The sequence below is a fragment of the Haliotis asinina genome, chromosome 7 (assembly GCF_037392515.1).
Source record: "Haliotis asinina isolate JCU_RB_2024 chromosome 7, JCU_Hal_asi_v2, whole genome shotgun sequence".
Classification (NCBI taxonomy): Eukaryota; Metazoa; Mollusca; class Gastropoda; order Lepetellida; family Haliotidae; genus Haliotis; species Haliotis asinina.
In genome coordinates, this window is record NC_090286.1 from 9,742,992 (window position 1) to 9,761,153 (window position 18,162).

An 18,162-nucleotide genomic window follows, 5' to 3' on the forward strand; every position below is an offset into this window, starting at 1 on the left:
CTTAAACAATCATAGAGACAACACAGCATGGGGCTCAGAGTTGGAAATTGTGAATAAAAATTAAGTTATGTCTGTTTTAACTGTTTACATGATATGGATTTCACATTTCTTGTCAGTTATTAAGAGTCTGAAACCACTTATGAACTAACAGGGATGGCAATTTTTCACAAATTAGAGGAAATCTGTAGATTTAAATGCAAATCGATCAATCCTTGACCCATTTTGGTACTTCTGGCCTGCAGACCCCAAGTTGATTTTCAGTTGAATCACTTTATCCTTTTGCTATCCCTGACTAAACATATATTTGGGAAATGACTTCAAATCAGACAATTCAAGGAGACAAAAATTATTGCATTTGTCAGTTGCAACAGGCTATCACAATAGTATGTTGCAGCAGACTATCGGTATTGTAACAGTTGTTTCACCCTCTATAGTCACCTTTAGTAGTAGTGGTGGTGGTGGTGGTAGTAGTAGTAGTAGTAGTAGTAGTTGGAGTAGTTGGAGTAGTTGGAGTAGTTGGAGTAGTTGGAGTGGTGATGGGAATAGTAGTAGTAATGGTATTAGTGGTGCAAGGAGTGGTGTTAATAGTAGTAGTAGAAGTAATAGTAGTAACAGTTGCAGTCGTGGTGGTGGGAGTAGTGGTAGTAATCGTAGTAGTGATGTAAACAACTGCTAAGTATCACGCATTGGCTATCTCAGCAGAAAACATGTTTACCTGAGAATAGGAGACGTCCCTATAGTAGTAGTAGTAGTGGTGGTGACGAGAGTATTAGTAATCGTAGTAATGGTGGTGGTGGTAGTAGTAGTAGCAGTAGCAGCAGCAGCAGCAGTAGTAACTGTTGTAGTGGTAGTAGTAGCAGCAGCAGCAGCAGCAGTAGTAGTAGTGGTAGTAGTGGTAGTAGTGGTGGTGGTGGTGGTGGTGATGGTGGTGGTATATAGTAGTAATAGTAATGGTAGTAGAATCTTTGAAGGGCATTTAGAAGTGCAACACATAAAGACAGGAGTTTTTATGGATGCCAACTTCTTTGTTGTGAAGTCACGAAGCATGTTCTTACTTCTTCGTCAGGTGAATGATGACTCCTGTCGGTGTTGTAGTAGTCATAGTTGTAGTAGCAGTAGTAATAGTGTGGATCATCATTGATAGTAATAGTGAGAATTTTTGCAAGTCAACTTCCAAGTTGAAACAACACAACATTTCAGACTATATTCTTAGTCCTTTATCCCCTGATGAAATAAAGAAGTTTACATCCATAACTTCTCATCTTTATGCGCTCCTACACCAAATTTTACTTAAATTCCAAAAAAGAATTATATGTTTCCCTTTTCATTCAGTGATAGTTATGTTATGGCATTATGGTAGGTGAAACGTATTTCACTGATGACGGGGCCAATATAGAAGAGGATTCATTAGTGCTATTTTTGCATGTTTGTGTTGAATGCAGTGAATATCATATGAACACCTTTGAATTTTGAAAAAAAAAAAAAAAATTCTCAGTTTACCTGTCAAAGGCACTTAGTTTTTTAAAGGCATATAAGGCACTTAGATTTTTAAAGGTATATATATATATATATAATGACTGTCTGTTGGTTTTAGGTACATAGGGGTTGTTGGTATTGATGCCACCCTGGATGAGATAGAAAACTTCCTCACCAAACATCAGTGGGGAAATGTCTACTCCTTCCTCATCAACAACCAAGGGGAGACAATCTTCCATCCCAGGCTTAAACCTAGCAAGAAGGTGAGGACATTTCAATATCATAAAGAAACCAGTTACTATACTACTCAAAAAAAGAAATACACTCAGTTATATAGGGCAGTCATGAAGAAAACCTGAATGAACATTAACAGTTCAATACTGCAAGAAACTGTACGCCACAAATGACAAGTATGCCAAAGTGAAGGTCGCAGAGCAGTCAGTATCTTGTGTGGCCACCATTAGCATTGATGGTTGCTTGGCATCGGCGTCCCATAGACTGGACCAGGTTCCCGGATGAACTGCCTGGGAATGAGTTGGTACATTTCCCTCAAGGCCACAGAGCTGGTAAAATCTGTGGCTGAGGGTCACTCTGTCGCACATGACGATCCAATTCGTCCCACAAATGTTCAGTAGAGTTAAGATCAGGTGATCGTGAGGGCCAATCAAGAACCTGAACGTTGTTCTGGGAAAGGAAATATCTGGTTATTCTTGCTTGCTGTATGCAGCCGAGCATTATGCTGAAAAATGACGTTCTGGTGTTTCATGAAAGGAAGGACATGAGGCCTGATGATTTGATCATGGTAACGTTGAGCTGTCAAATTGCCCTGAACCTGAATGAGATCTGTCCTGCCACTGTATGAGATGACAGCCCAAACCATTACCCTTCCACCACTAAATCTTTTCACTTCCTGTACACAGTTTGCAGCGTAGCATTTGTTATGACGTCAATAAACACATACTCTTCCGTCGGGACGTCACAGCATGTAATGTGACTCATCACTGAAGATAACTGTTCTCCACCTTTGCAATGGCCATGGGCGATGCTGGCGACACCCCTGTCTGTGTTGTTGCCAATGTTGACATGTAAGGACAGGTCCTCACAAAGGTCTTCTGGAACGAATACCAGCCTCACGTAAGCGGTTCCTCACAGTCTGATCAGAATTGTTCTGAGTCCTGGCACTACCGATGTTGTGGAGGATGCTGTGGTGAACCTGTTCCTCAAATGTCGAAGCCGAATAAACCTGTCCTGAGTGGGCATGGTCACATGTAGTCGACCTGACCTGGGGCGATCACGTGTTGACCCTTGTTGCTGGTAGCGATGCCAAAATCTTGCTATGGTACTCTGTGACACGTTCAGTTGCCATGCAATCGCAGACTGAGACTCCCCAGCCTCCAAATGACCAATCGCAATGTTGCGCTGAGCCTCAGTAAGTCTAGGCATGACTGTCGCAAGACCATTGAAACACCCCAACTTTTTTTAATTTCTTCATAGATGTACTGATTACATAGACACCAATGATTCAAATTCGAAAAGTTACATGCAAAAATACTACCTATGCTTTTCTTTTTTTTGAGTAGTTTAGTTTCTACAACACAGCATATGGAACCTAAGTGAGTGAGTGAGAGGGTGTAAATTTTAAAAGCTTTCAGGAATGTTAAAAAAATACCATAGCGGGGAACACATAAAATAGGCTTCATACTTTGCACTTGTGTCAGAAATTGATCATGGTGCTTCAGTACGATCAGCAGATATTTAAGCCACTCTGTTTCACTGCTGCGGAAACCACGTAGCAAAACCACAATTGTCACGAAGATAAAACTGACATTAATGACAAAGCTATTGTTCACGGCATTATCATTTGCAGAAGCCTGATGTCTTTTATTTAAGGGTCACATGCAATGTAAAACACATCTTTGCAGATTCTGAAACCTTTCGGTATGCACTTATCGCAACCAATCATCAAAAATGCCAATTCAACCTATAAAGTTGAAAAAGCACTGTGGGAAAAAGTGGTTTTAACAGCTATGCTGTGCTGCGCTCGTAAAGCATGTGCAGTGAGTAGGTAGCTTGAAACAGTATGCCTGCCCTGAGTGTGAGGTCATGAGCAGAAGTCTAACCTTGGCTGTGTCCAGAAACAAGTAAATGATGTACTCGATACATTAAAAATGCCATGTTGATTGACAAGCAAACTCTGTCACAGAGAAAATTCAATATCTGGTTTATCCACACCTGTATGTCTGCCAGCCTGTCTGCTAATGACAATATGCAATGCACAACTTCAGTCACTGACCACGTCCAATTTGAAATTAGCACCTATCAGGCTTATAAGCCACATACAAACAGCTGACTAAGCGTATCAGCAAATGAACTAGTGGCCATTGACAAGGCGTCGTTACACATGAGTGCACACCCGCCAGCTCTGACTGGGTTTGGTTTCACGGCTGCTTTGTTTTGAGGGAGGTAAACCCAAGTACAAAATATTGCACTTTTGATTTGTGATTGTTTGCTTATAATTTTGTATACATGTATCTGGGTTTGTTTTCACAATCAGCAATGCATTTTATATATCATTAACAAGTGATAACTGTGTTTTAATTATGTTTGATGTTTGGTTGCATGTGACCTTTAATTGAAAATACTGAGGGCTTCTGCAAATGATAATGCCCTGAAAAACAGCATTACCGTTAGTATAGCTAAGATGGATAGAATTTCTAATAAGGCCAGATTTTTATTGTTTTATGGATATTTATCCTCTGAAAACCTAAAGGCAGGTGGGAAAATAAATAAAAATAATGTTTCCAATCAAAGTAATATTCCTTCTTAATACTCAAAAGTATTTTTCTTTTGGCATTTGATGACGTGAATATGGGTCAAAAACAACCTAAAAAGTATTTTCTTGTGAGTTTACATTTTTAGCCAATGAAAACATTAGGATTTTATTTTTTCAGCGGGAAAAATTAATTCCAATTTTTTTTCTTATTCTTGAAAAAATATGGCAGGCGGATCCATAAAACAAGAAAAAAATTGGTCTGGCCTAATATAACAATAAAAACAACAGCATTGGTTTGGGAGAATTTACTGCTAACAACAAATTGTAATTTATATGCTGATTATAAGAAATGTTAAATCTGAAATGTGTCTTTAATTTTGTTCTGATGGTCCTGTAGATTTTCATTGGGTCAGACAGGCATCTGAAACTTGCAGGACCCAATGTCCTGGTACTTTCAAACACCATTCGTGAACAGTGCTCACTGCATGTCAGTAATTACTCTGTTATTTTGAACTTGTACTGTTGTTATGGGAATTAGCTAGACTAGAGCCATATGTCAGCATATATATGTCTTCCAGCTCTTCAGTATGACTTGATGACCACCTGCAAATCACTTTTGAATTGATATTCCTTGCAACATTGTGGGGACTTACTTTTGGTGATGCTTGAAAATCACAGAAACAAGATTTCTGGCAGTAATTTGGTAATTTGACAGTCTTCAAGAACGTTTTGCAAATCCTTAATAATGCAGAATACTAAGTTTTGTTGAAATGTTGGATTCCTGCATGGAGTGTCTCTCAAGTTTTTGTTTTATATGAACAGTTTTCTTTAAGATTAACACTAATCTCTATCCATATAGTATCATCTCGCTTACAGCTGCTGGATGATCCCATCTTCATCCCGATCTCCCAGCTGGAGATTGACAAGTATGGCAACCCGCCTGAGTTCTCCACTATAGAGAGGGAGATGAGAGCTGGGAAAACTGGCAAGATTGTGGTGAAGGGATCAGACGACAGTAGTAAGGTATAGCAGTATTCTCAGTGCTCTGTGGTGTCATGTGTTGACAGCCTGATGGAGGTTCTTGATTATAGCAGGCGAGCGAGTGAGTTTAGTCTTATACCAACTGTAGCATTTTTCCAGCAATATTACAGCCGGGAACACAAGAAATGGGCTTCACACATTTACCCATGTGGTGAATCAAACCCATGTCTTCAGCATAAGGAGTGAACACTTTAACAACTAGGCTACCCCACCACCCCTCTTGATTATATTAAATAGAGGTGTGACAATTCACGATACGATATGTATCATGATATTCTGGAACAATACCATTCGATTCGGTGCACATCAAGATATGCTTTTCTTTGTTATTTTCTTCAAAACTGTATATTTTGATAGAAACTATCAGTGTAAAATTTTGATGTAACCATCAATTTCTAGTGAAAACAAACAATTTGAAGTTCAACGATATGCATCATGATACGGAAAAATGTATTGATATATTTATCATCCAAAAAATTATCACGATTATCGATACTACAATTTATCGTCACAACTCTATTATTAAGTCAACTGTTGTAAAAAATGAATAAGTGAATTGGATGCTCCAGGGCCTAGATTTTCGAAGCTCTGTTAGCACTAAGTTAGTCATAAGTGCCATACATTAACATTAACTTACGACTATCTGAGCGCTAAGAGAACTTCGAAAATCTAGGCCCTGGTTCTTATGTGGTTGATTACGTGTCATCCTACCCCAGTAGCATGATCTGCTGCTCATGATATCAATCACTTTTTGTCTGATGCCTGTATTTAGCTGAATGTGACCAATAATTATGTTCAACTATTACACATAAGGTATATGTCATGTACCATGTATTTGTATTTGCTGTCTTGATTTATTAGTGATAAGTAGTTTTTATGATGTGAAATGATATGCGCCATGTACTGGTGCATTGTTGTAGTTTTATGGTTAAGAATGTAGAATACTAGCTCATAAATTCATTATGTCAGTCAGCCGTTATCTGTCTCAGAATTGACTCTTTTCATATTTCATGCTTATATTAAATTTTTTGATATTCAGTGACAACACTGAACACTGCAACAACCAAAGTTAGCAAATAGACTTTCCAAACTTTATTTGGGGCTTACTGGAAACAGATTTTGTTACGTCATACCAGAGATGAATGCTGTTTATGTTATCAACCACTGTTTTATGTAATTGCCCATTCTAACTTAAAAGCAAACTCCATGCAGCCGATCTATTCATATTGAATTGCAACAGAACCCTATGTCACATGATCAGAGAGCATCAATTTCTGTAAGTTTTCTTTAGAAATGAGTATGATGGTGTTCGAAAAAGGCAATGTTTTTAATAAAGATTCCAGATAAAGTAAAAAGAACAAAAAACATGATGTGAAAAGTTTCAAAACTGATTGATGACATTGATCACCAGAACTTGTGAACCTACTGGTGTCGTCCGAGTTACATTGTGGACATCATCTAATTGTTGACCATTTGTGTTGAAGACTTTCTTCTATGCTGCCCTTGAGGAATCTGAGTACTCCTTCGCCTACTGTCTCACAGAGATGGATCTTGTAAGTAATCTTTCTTAGCTTGTTTAAGATATCTGATATTGCAGAAATGTCTGGCAAGTTGTCAAGGTTTCCTTATGAACATTTAAAAAAAATAAACATTTTTCATGACTGATTATGAATAATGACTTTTGATTAATAAAGTTAATACGTCTCATTATTTGTTTTAAAAATGATGAAGTTATATATCAACGAGAACACATGGAACAAATATAGTGTTTATAGTTCTTGTTTCTTTTCAAACAGTGTATGAAATAAGTTCCTGCCTCTAATCCTGTGGCAGTTTAGAGTCGTGTTGGTCATGTAGTTTCAAATTTGTACAGGTTCTCATTGTCTGTCGTAAGTTTCTGCATCAGTTTATTTGTAAGAATAAGCATTACTTTTTTAAGAGTCTATCCTGGGCATTAGCCTGCTGGTCCTTATGTCATTTAAGTGATTTCTTTTCTTTTCTTTTTTTAATGTTTCCCTGCTTTAAACACACTTTCCAAACCATACTCTAATTTTGGACAACCTACTAATTTTGAAAACTTAAAAAATGCACTTGCAAATACTAAAAGATTATTAACTGTTTCATACTTGTGAAATACTTGGATTATCCTCTCCACCAGGAATTCCGGCGGTCCCAAGAGCCAGTTGACAGATCGAAGTACGTGGAGAGCTACTTCAACCTGCTTAAGGAGTATAGTAGTGACCTGCTGCGGGAACAGCTGCCGCTGGCATACCACGAGCTGGATGTCCGGGAGAAGGAAAAGCGCTACCCAGGCCTGAGGATCTCGTACAAGTACTCCACCATCTTTCTGGCCCCCAAGACCTGGTGTGACCCCACCACCTACATGTATGACGACAACCTGGACAAGAAGACTCTGGATGCTCATCGCTGGATCAATAGTTATCAGAAGGATGAAGGATGTGACTCAGGCAACCAGAAGTTCCATAAGGGTGTTCGGTAGGTATTTAAACAGTAACCTGTTCAAGGGTACTTGATGAACAAGATTTTGAAAAAAATCACTTAAATACTCATTTTTGTTTTGTTTTGTAATACTAACTATTGTTACACGGTCCTATTTGTGTTACTTTGTGTCTAGAGCGGATGTCTTGCTGACTCAACCAATTGAGAGAATATGGGCAACTCGAGACTTTGAGTCCATCAATCAAATCAAGTGGACAAATGTTGGCTTACGAAGTGGCGTCTTTAGGACTTACCCAGGTCACAGGTCAACTAGAAGTTATGACCCCACCAAGTGAGTGCATCTGGAAGCGCAAAGGCCACTGATATAGTCTGGTTCATAATTATTGAGAATTTTTCTTCTTACTTTGAGCTGTCCTAACACCTCAACTGATTCACTGATACTTTAAAACTAAGTAATGGTATAAGGGAGGTAACTCATCTTGGCCTACTGAGTATAGTACAATTAGAGTTACCTCCCCTGAATTTGTAGCAGACGTCATTTTCCTCAGCACTGTCAACAATGTCTGCTGAAGATAAAAGAAGGTTGATTTTTGAGTTGTGTAATCAAGGAATTGATGATGTAAATACACTGGCAGAGAGAACAGGAACTCCTCTTTCTACTGTGTATAGGATTAGGAAGAATTTTAAAGAGGGAAAGGATTTGGGGCATCAGAAAGGAGCAGGGAGACCCAGAAAATTGGACTTCTCAGATCGCGTCCGGCTGGGAATTTTAGCGTCTAAAAAGCAAAGGGCAAGCATCTCCAACATCAGGTATGAAATGATAGAAAGGGGATCAACAGTTGTATCAAAATCTACAGTTAGAAGAAATTTGATTGATCTTGGATGGGAGAAAAAGACTGGAATTCTTTCTCCTCTCATGAAACAAGAACATAAAGACAGGCGTGTTGAGTGGTGTTTGGCACATGAAAACTTTGACTGGGAAAATGTGATTTTTACTGATGAAAGCTCAATATGGGTATATCCCAATAATGTGAAAATATTGACAAAGTCTGCGTCAGCACCGTTGTATCGACGACCTAAATACAGCCCAAAGTTTCATGTATGGGGAGGGATATCCTTATTAGGAACGACCCCGCTGTGTGTGTTTGAGGGAAATCTGACAAGTCAACGCTACACTAACATATTAGATAATTTTCTGCTTCCAAGTGCACATGTGTTTTATGGAAATGACTGGATTTTGCAGCAAGATAATGATCCTAAACACACCGCAAAACATGCCAAGCAGTGGTTTCAGGAGAAAAATGTGACTGCATTACCATTTCCTGCATATAGTCCTGACTTAAATCCCATTGAGAACATTTGGGGGATGATGAAGGAATGTGTGAATCAAAAGGGGTTGACAAAAATTGAAGACATGAAGAGAGAAGTGGTCCGATACTGGGACAGCATAACTCACGAGACACTAACCTCTCTGATAGGAAGTATGCCTACCCGTCTTAGACTGTGCCGTGAAGCTCAAGGAGACTTGATAAAATATTAAATTGTTACCTACACAACATGAAAAGGTCAGTTCACTTTCACAATACATTCAATTTTATCTGATTTGTTCTCGTTTAATAATATGAAATGCTTTAGCTATTCTCAATAATTTTGAACCATACTGTACATTGATGAACTTTGCTAGCATATTAAGTGAATGAGTATTCATTATGTCTATTTTATACATTGTTATTTAGCGAAATTTCAGTAAAATCAGTTGCCTACTAGTGACAAGCAATATGTTAATATTAAGCCACATGATCACAACGTTACCTCGCAATGCAGAGTGATAAGCATGGCTCATTGTCAAAAACATACAAAATCCCCAAAAGTTGAGAGCAGCAGTGGTTTCACTGATAGGGTGTCTTCAGTGCTATTTTAGTAGAGAACACTTCATAATTTTGTGTGTAACAGATGAATATAACCTTTATCAGTCAAGGTTATTGAAATGAAATGTTTAAATGACATTTAACATAAAAATTATGTGTTTGTCTTACATCTTTGAAAACCCCTGATGCCAGAATATCTTAACCAAGTGATATTTGTTTCCATCTCTAGACGTCCATGGTACAAAAGAACAAGCTCTGCCCCACACAAGACATCTATCTCAACACCTTATATGGATGCTGCTGGGGTAGGCAAAATCAACACAATATCACAAGCTGTGTTTGAAGGAATGACACCAAAGACAGATGAAGAATGTGCCAAGTTTGAAAAGGGCTCACTGCTTGGGGGATGCAAGTGTAATCTGGACACTGACTGCCTTATCAGTAAGTAACACAAAGCTGAATGTCTGCACAGATGTGTGAAGTAGCATCTACATTAGGAATTTGAAAAATTACTGACAAAAGAGCAGAAATACAGAGGTATTTTTGCAAAAATAGAGCCATGTAATGTATGTTATATTTGTAAAGTAGACCTTGTGAACTCGCTCAGCCACCACTATATCCACGCTGTATCTAACTTTATGTGCTGGCAGTTAGGTGCCTGACGCTGAGGTTGTGGTGTGAATCCTGCAAGGGTCGTGAACCAACAAAAGTACTAGAATCTGTACTTTACTATGATGGGGTAATCCCAAATGTAGCATGTTACATTTGACCAGTTTCTAAATGGCATTGTGTAATCAAAACAGTCAGTTTTATGTTGGCTATGCAGTGAGGTACAACTTGGGCATGCCAAAGGTGTCGTGATCATGGGTCTGAAACCTGTTTTGGAAGATTATGTTCTGAGTTTGTTACCTATACTAATGGATCTCATTAAAGCGTTGAACTGAAAGCAGCATCTTTTCAAAGTATCCCCTACGTTTAACTGACATGCTGTGATTTAACTGGAACACTGATCAAACTCCCCAGGAATTCCATAGGCAGTGTAAGTTCTTGGTTCGATTGCCCTGGTTAGTCCATCCTCCGAAATCTCCAGGGTATACGCTCTGATAAATCTCCACTAATTCCCAGGATGCTTTCATGGCTTGTCATGATTTTTGAATTGCCTCCCTTTGCTGGTTTTTATCCAATCAGATGTTTACGGTGGGAAGTTGAGAGGACCAGTCACAAAGCCTCTACCATAACGATTAAACTTGGCAACACAATTGTTGCAGATATACCCTGAAAAAGTTAGAATGAGTTCTTTTGAAGGTTTCAGACCTTTCTATGTGGCTTATCTGTTTGGCTACTGTGAGAAGACAGGGCAGCAAAGAGAGGTAATAGAATTATCGGGCCATAAATGCATCCAAGGTACTAGAGGAGATTTATTGGAATGTACGCCCTGGAGATAACTGGGTATGTGGTTGATCAGGATACACCTTATAACTTTCTGTACAGGGAACTAGATTGGAGTTTTGTGCTAATAACACTGTGTGTCTGGGACATTCAGCAAGGGAATTACAGAGAAATCAGAATGAGAATAAACAAAACTTAGTAATACCCATATTGTGGGCTACTGAGCATACTCCTGTGTATTTTTCCATCAAGGTGTAGGTTTGCAGTGATGTCTTACTAGTCATGTGCAGAACAATTCACTGCTTAGAGTTGCTGCCCTTAGTTGTAGCATGATCTACTGATTGATTGAACTTTGAAGCTCATTCAAGACTTGTGTGTCACTGACACTGCTTTGTTAAACCATCTCACTCACTCACTCTGTCTGCAGAGGTTTGTTATCTGAGCAAGGCGCCAGGCCCCAACTCTGACCAGCGCCGATGTGCCACAGAGCGAGTGGAAGCAGTTACTGGGCTGGATATTCTGTATGATGACTTCCAGAAGAAGACCATGGAGAGCATGCAGGCCAGTGACTTCCGCAAATCCTGTGGCCAGACCTACGAGTGCCCTGATGGAGAGCCTGACTGTGAGACAAGGTATGAAGCTTCTGACATGTACAACTCAATGATGATACCGTAAAAATTAACAAACAGGACTCTTTTACTCACCATAAAAATTCATTAGATTCATTTCAGCACTAATAGTTTCCTAACATATAGTTCAGGGAATTCTTAATTAATGTCAATATTTCTTCCCCAAACCTTGGAGTCCTTAGCCTAGATTTTTTTAGCTCTCTAAGATAGTTGCAAGTGCCATACAGTAAATAACATTAACTTACAACTGTTTTAGCACTAAGAGAGCTTTGAAAAGCTTGGCCCTATTGTCTTAGCTCATCAGTGGACTAACTTAGTTTATCTTAGTTTAACCCACTACATTGGTATCCAACATGGGGCTGAGCATGTTCCACTCAAATTATAGCAAAATAATGCATCAGACAGGATCAGAAAGTCTGTCACTACGTATGTCACAAAATTATGTGAGTGAGTTAGTTGAACTTTACGCCGGACACAGCAACCTTACAGCTATATGGCGACATTCAGTAAATAATTGTGTGTGGACCAGACAATCCAGTGATCAATGACAGGAGCATTGATTTGCACAATTCACCACCTGATCCCATTAGTTGCCTCTTACAACAAGCATAAATGTCTTTTATGGCAAGCATTGGTTGCTTAAGACCTGTTCTACCCATGATCTTCATGGGTCATAAAATGTTTCAAAATTATGTGTTTCAGAGGAAATAGTAGATGATTTGACCTGGATTTCATATTCTGTTTAGACATGTTGAAGTTACATCCACTTGAAGCGATGTCCAGACTCAAACATAATGGACATATGGGACTATGACATAAACACATATGACATGCTAGTCCAGAATACTGGACATATGATTCAGACACCAAGGACAAACATCTGTACATAGAAACATACAACCCCTTGGGCCTTTGTTTCTATAACTGGTATATTTTAAGTGATCCATAGTTTTTTCATGAGTAACAGTGGCAACTAAAAGTTGTATGATTCCTAGGGACTTGAGATTGTTAATACACTGTGCTGTTGAGATTGACATCCAGTGATCGAGGGAAAAACAAAGTGCCTTTGAGCATCTGAGCTGAATATCAGCACTATACAAATGTTAGTGTGATGATGATGATGATGATGATGATGATGATGAGTAACAGTTCTGTCTTGATGTTTTCACAGGTGCTACCTGTTTGACAGCCAGGCCTACCTGGTGATGGACCCAGACTTCCTGTTAGCTGGCAATCTTGACAAGAGCAAATATGCCGGAGTCACACTCGGCAAGAAAGAAGGAGAAGTCATGAAACATCTTGTCTACAAACATGGATTCTTTAAAAGAACTGAGTCCTTTGATTTTCAGGGCACATGTCGTATAACTCCTGCAGAAGCTAAGGTAAGATACCAGAGAAAATTTATATTATTCTTTTAGATCTGATATGATTTATGTGGAGGACACATGTGGAGCTGGAAATGTCCAGAATTTGCTGTACAGATTTGTATTTCTTAGGTACACACAATTTGTGTACAATGTGGATGATTACCAAAGGAGGATTTTTCCACTCTTCATTAAGAGAATTTCCAATTTCCTGTGCAATTGTGGAGAGACAGGGCATTGTGCAAGGCCAATCCACATTTGTTCAATAAGGTATAGCTGAGTTCCATCAACTTCTTAGTATTTTCATGGATACACTTCCTATTTTTGAGAAATGAAACTTCCTTGGAGTGACTTTATTTGACAGAATGACTTCATTGTATCATTTTACAGCCATCTTAGTATGCATTTTCAAACGTGGGCTTTCTAAGGTGCTTACTTTATTGAACACCCAGGAATTGAAATATTGTTGGTTGGTTAAGATAGCCCTGTGCATGTAGACCAAGACAGCTGCTGGGTCTGACCTTGATGAACTAGTTACCGCGTAAACTGATTATAGCACCTTCCATTCATTGTTCTGCTGTTTACCTTTAGATCATCCTCAATATCTCCCGGGTATATGTTCCGATAAATCTACACTATATCCTGGATGCATTTACAGCTCAACGTAATAATTTTATTACCTCCCTTGGCTGGTTCCACATTCTCAAAGTAGCCAATCAGCTAAGCTGTTGTTACAACCAAACTTGCAAATGTCAACAAAGATAGAAGTTGCAGCCACAAGGGTTTGTTTGCAGATTTATGTGGAAATCATGCAGACAAACTGACAGGTCTGACACTCTTAAAAAATATGTGCAAAAACTCTTGCTACCTCTTTTAGGCATAAATTTGTGTTGCCAAGTTTAGATAATTTAAGAAGTGAAAATGAGTGAAAAATCGACTTCCCAGCATAGACACCTGATAGGATAAAAAGGAGTCAAGGGAGGAAATAACATTGAGCCGAGCCATAGATGCATCCAGGGTATAGTGGAGAGTTATTGGAACGTATTAACTAGAGATATCAAGGATGCCTTTCGATGTGAATAGATGTAAAGTTGCTGATTACGCTTTGGCAAAATTCGCTCACTGTTCACCTCCTCTTCCTTAGGTGAGCCTATTAGGGATTCCCAAGAAGCCTGAGGAGCTTGATGACTACTTCAGGGACAGAGGTCCAATCCCCAAGTTCCACAGTGAATTTGGCTGTATTCAGGATGTGGTCAGCTACAAAGCTAATGACTCAGCCCTTGGTGTGTATTTGTTGTGCTCAGTCATGGTACAGGTTCCCTGCAGAACAAACTTCACCTACAGTCATCAAAAGATGACAGATTCCCTGCTCCCACCCATTCATTGTCTTAGAATTCCTAATTAGCATGTATGGAGAGCAAATCCACCCTCCTTTTTGAAAGTCCAAATCATTTCCATGGAAATCGAGAAAAATAAGAAATGTCAGAAATCCACAAATAGCACCATTTCAGAATGTGTTTGATATCTTTAAGCTGCCAATGATTGTGAGGACTTGGGTCAGAACTAATCTTCAGCATGTGTGTCAGCTTCCTATTATGTGATAGCTTTCATTCACCAGTGATGTTTGATGTGTACTAGCAATATTGTCACCAGCTATGTGTCAGGTCAGGGTTCTACTATTAAACCTAAAGTGTGCTTCTCACTATATATTAGGCCATCTCTTGTTTTCCCAGAATAACCGCATTTGAGGTTTTTGTTTTGGAAGGACAGGTTTTACTTTTCACTAGCAAGACCTCTTACCAGGTTTTACTTTTCCAAACCTGTATGGGAACATCAACATTCAAATGATACATGAGCATTTGAAATCAATTGAAAAATATCGTTCAAGATTACACTCACATTACAAATATTCTCCGTAGTGGGATTGGAACCACAATTGTCACATTTGTAGGCATATGCTCTGCTGCACGGCCACCGGGCCAACGAAGGTGGTGGGGTCTAATTATCCACTTATAGTTACTTACTGTCATTAATTGATTTTACGTGCGCTTCAGTTATTGTTATGTAGCTTCATCAAATGATCATCTACATTGCAATTACCCATCATTGACCGTATATATGTTAGAGAAAACACTTCTTCTCGGTTTTAGTAGACATGTAAAACCATCGGGGTCGGCATATCCCAAGGGGCTCCCTGCCCTACCAGTTTTACATGGTCTACCTAAACCTCGGAGGCGTGTTTTCTCCTGTACATATGACTGTCTTCATTAACCAGTGATGTTCTATATGTACAGGTCCTAGCGGTATGGTGACTGGCAATGTATCAGGTCCGTGTATGTCAGGGTTCTACTACGTAACTGCCCTGCCTCTCACAAACCTCTACCTACTTGTGATAGAAAACTGGAAGCAGTATAGAGAAAGCCTGTTCTACAACTTCAACTGCAAGATTACAAGAACGTAAGAATCCAAACGCTACCTGTATTATTTCTGTTCAGATTGCTAGACTTTTCCAGTGATGAGAGCTCATACCATCGCCTGTCTGTAATAAAAGTTTACATTGAAGCTTTGAAGGCGTTATACTGCTGTTGCATGTCTGACAAGTAGTCTCAAATTCAACTGCAGTGAAATCATTTCACATTTGTCCTGACACCCATTTTGAACAATTTCAAAGTATTTGTCCAAATTTATATTGCATGTGTTTGTTTAAAAACAAATGAAAACATAAAAAAAATACCAATGCATTGAGTGTGCTCTAAAAATATCCTGTAATAGTAATGATAAAAAGATAATCCTGATTTTTATTGTGATGTACAGGAAATGTTTGTAAAGTATTCAAGGGATGTATTTTCATGTTGGTTATTATTTCAGCATTGTTAACTCTGGAGCATATCGTATTGTAAACGGCACATGTGCCCATGAGGAGACATCCCATGCTACCCTGGCCGAGGAAGACAAATGCCCCGCCCTCCGAGACCTGCCCCTCAAATGCCAGTACACCACAGCCTCCAGTCTCACAGCATCGTTATTCCTGATCCTTGGTGCTCTAGTGCTCTCCCTACAAGCCTTTGACTGGTAGAAGCACTTCTTCCAGTTGATCTCCTTGTCTAATAGGAACTGTTATGTTTCAGTTACTATGTAACATTATGTAACAGGCATGAATTTAAGCAAGTCGCTGTCCGGAGGAGCAGTGGATCTCATTCACCAGTCTTATGTGATGTAAATGCGTGTTTCTAAAATTGTGTTATATTACTAGTCATAATGATAATTCATAGGTAAATTTTCGGATGTTTAGTTTGTGCTGTTCAGTCAGTTTTTCAAAAGGAAGTATACATGGGAATAATTTCTTCATTAGCATAATGTTGATTTGAAAACAGTCTTGGAGAACTTGCTCCAAAATCATCTTGGTTGGCACTGTGAGAATAGAAGTGTAGACAACTCTGCCAATTTTATGATAAAACCACATTGTATGATAATCTTGATGTGCTATTTTCATGACACTAGTTCATTACTATTGTTAATTTAAGTAATTGTAAGTAATAAGTAATTTGATGTATATCATCATAGCATTGTAATTGAGGCGACCGGTTATCTTCAGACCATTACATGACCATTATTTGTTGTAGAAATTGGTTCCCTTGAGGTGAATCAGTATCAAGTGCTACTGAAGGTTTTTGTATATATTTCATGTTTTACAAAATGCGGTGTGCAATATTCAGTCCGATATCATCAGATGTGTTGCATGTTCTTTAATTGTTCATTCTTCGAATTGGTCAGGAGCAGTTCATTATTGCAAGAAATGTACATATATGTAGCACTATTACCGGATTCAAAGTCTTGGCATTGACACTTTACTTTGGCTAATCAGGTAGTAAGCACATACATGAGACTTACACCAGTGGGCACACTTGGATAAAGTCAAGTAGGTGCTGCTGATTTAAGTCAGAAAACAACAGCTGATCAAGTAACTAATGAATATAATATTCACACAGCTGATCATAGTAAACTGAAGGTAAGATACAGGTCAGTCAGACATGCTGTTAATTCTTGTCCAATTTAGAGTGGTAGTATTGTTTGAAACTTGATATTAATATATGTGTTGTGGAGTCCCAGGTATGACTTGTATTCCATTTTTGAGACCCTGTTATAGCTGAGCTAAATACTTAGTTGTTGATTGTTATAGAACAGTGACACAACACCAGAATCAAGTTTTATGTCCATGTCATTCACCTCAATTATTACTCTTAGTTTGTCATCATCACAATGCTGTTGCATTTTACAAACATGATGCACATCTTTAAACTCTGTGTGACCTGTATCACCTAACAATGTTGTATCTACTTCATATATCCGATGTTTATTTCACTCAAGTAGTGACAAGTTAGACCCAGTTACAATTTGTTCTGAACAATAACATGGCTAATGGTTTGCAACACACAGACACAGGGCATTGCCTGTTTTCAGTGTTCACGAATGGTGTTTCAAAATACCAAGACATTGGGTCCTGTATGTTTCAGATGTCTTTCTCACCCACTGAAAATTTACAGGACCCATAGAATGAAAATTAAAAACATGTTTCAGGTGTAATATTTCTTATAACTAGCATTGAACTTGTTAACAAACTTAGAATTTATGCACATCAAACAAGTGTGACATATTACATGTGACAACTTCAGTCAAAGTCATAGTGAAATATAGTCAAATACTGGGACTGGCAGGTTGTAGACTTCCACTGGACTGTCATCAAATCTACTGGATTTGTCTGAGGGTCTGACGCTATTCGTGAGCACTGTTTTTAATGTTTATCACTTTCCATGTACATAGATGTAAGTTGCTATGGTGACCATTCCTGAGAGCAATATATAATCATTCTGATCATTCCAGATTTATTGTTTTGATACATGAATGTCTCGTCCAATAGTTCATTTACACATTCACTTATCTGTGTCTGCTTGGTTTTACATTTCCACTGCTTGTCCTCTGTGATATTAGTATCAGATATTTCATGATATATCAACCCTCTGTCAGTGGTGAAAACTATTGTTGTTTCTTTCATGGAACATATAGTCCATATTCATTTCATTCGTTTTTGAAAGTTGTATCCCAAAATGCTTAGACCAGTACTCATGCAGTTGATCACTGGACTGTCAGGTCCTGACTGCCAC

The 18,162-nt window shown here is 38.6% G+C and overlaps 1 protein-coding gene across 1 annotated transcript in view; it reads left to right on the top strand.

The window, feature by feature from the left end:
- LOC137291066 (voltage-dependent calcium channel subunit alpha-2/delta-2-like) overlaps positions 1 to 16,076 on the top strand; it is a 29,802-nt gene extending 13,726 nt beyond the window's left edge. The window contains exons 12-22 of the mRNA XM_067822343.1: positions 1,595 to 1,739; positions 5,126 to 5,272; positions 6,775 to 6,843; positions 7,449 to 7,786; positions 7,926 to 8,081; positions 9,848 to 10,059; positions 11,435 to 11,639; positions 12,808 to 13,018; positions 14,145 to 14,283; positions 15,295 to 15,457; positions 15,869 to 16,076. Of these exons, the coding sequence (XP_067678444.1) occupies positions 1,595 to 1,739; positions 5,126 to 5,272; positions 6,775 to 6,843; positions 7,449 to 7,786; positions 7,926 to 8,081; positions 9,848 to 10,059; positions 11,435 to 11,639; positions 12,808 to 13,018; positions 14,145 to 14,283; positions 15,295 to 15,457; positions 15,869 to 16,076 (1,993 nt within the window). The remainder of the gene's footprint in view (positions 1 to 1,594; positions 1,740 to 5,125; positions 5,273 to 6,774; positions 6,844 to 7,448; positions 7,787 to 7,925; positions 8,082 to 9,847; positions 10,060 to 11,434; positions 11,640 to 12,807; positions 13,019 to 14,144; positions 14,284 to 15,294; positions 15,458 to 15,868) is intronic.
- The last annotated feature ends 2,086 nt before the right edge of the window (positions 16,077 to 18,162 follow it).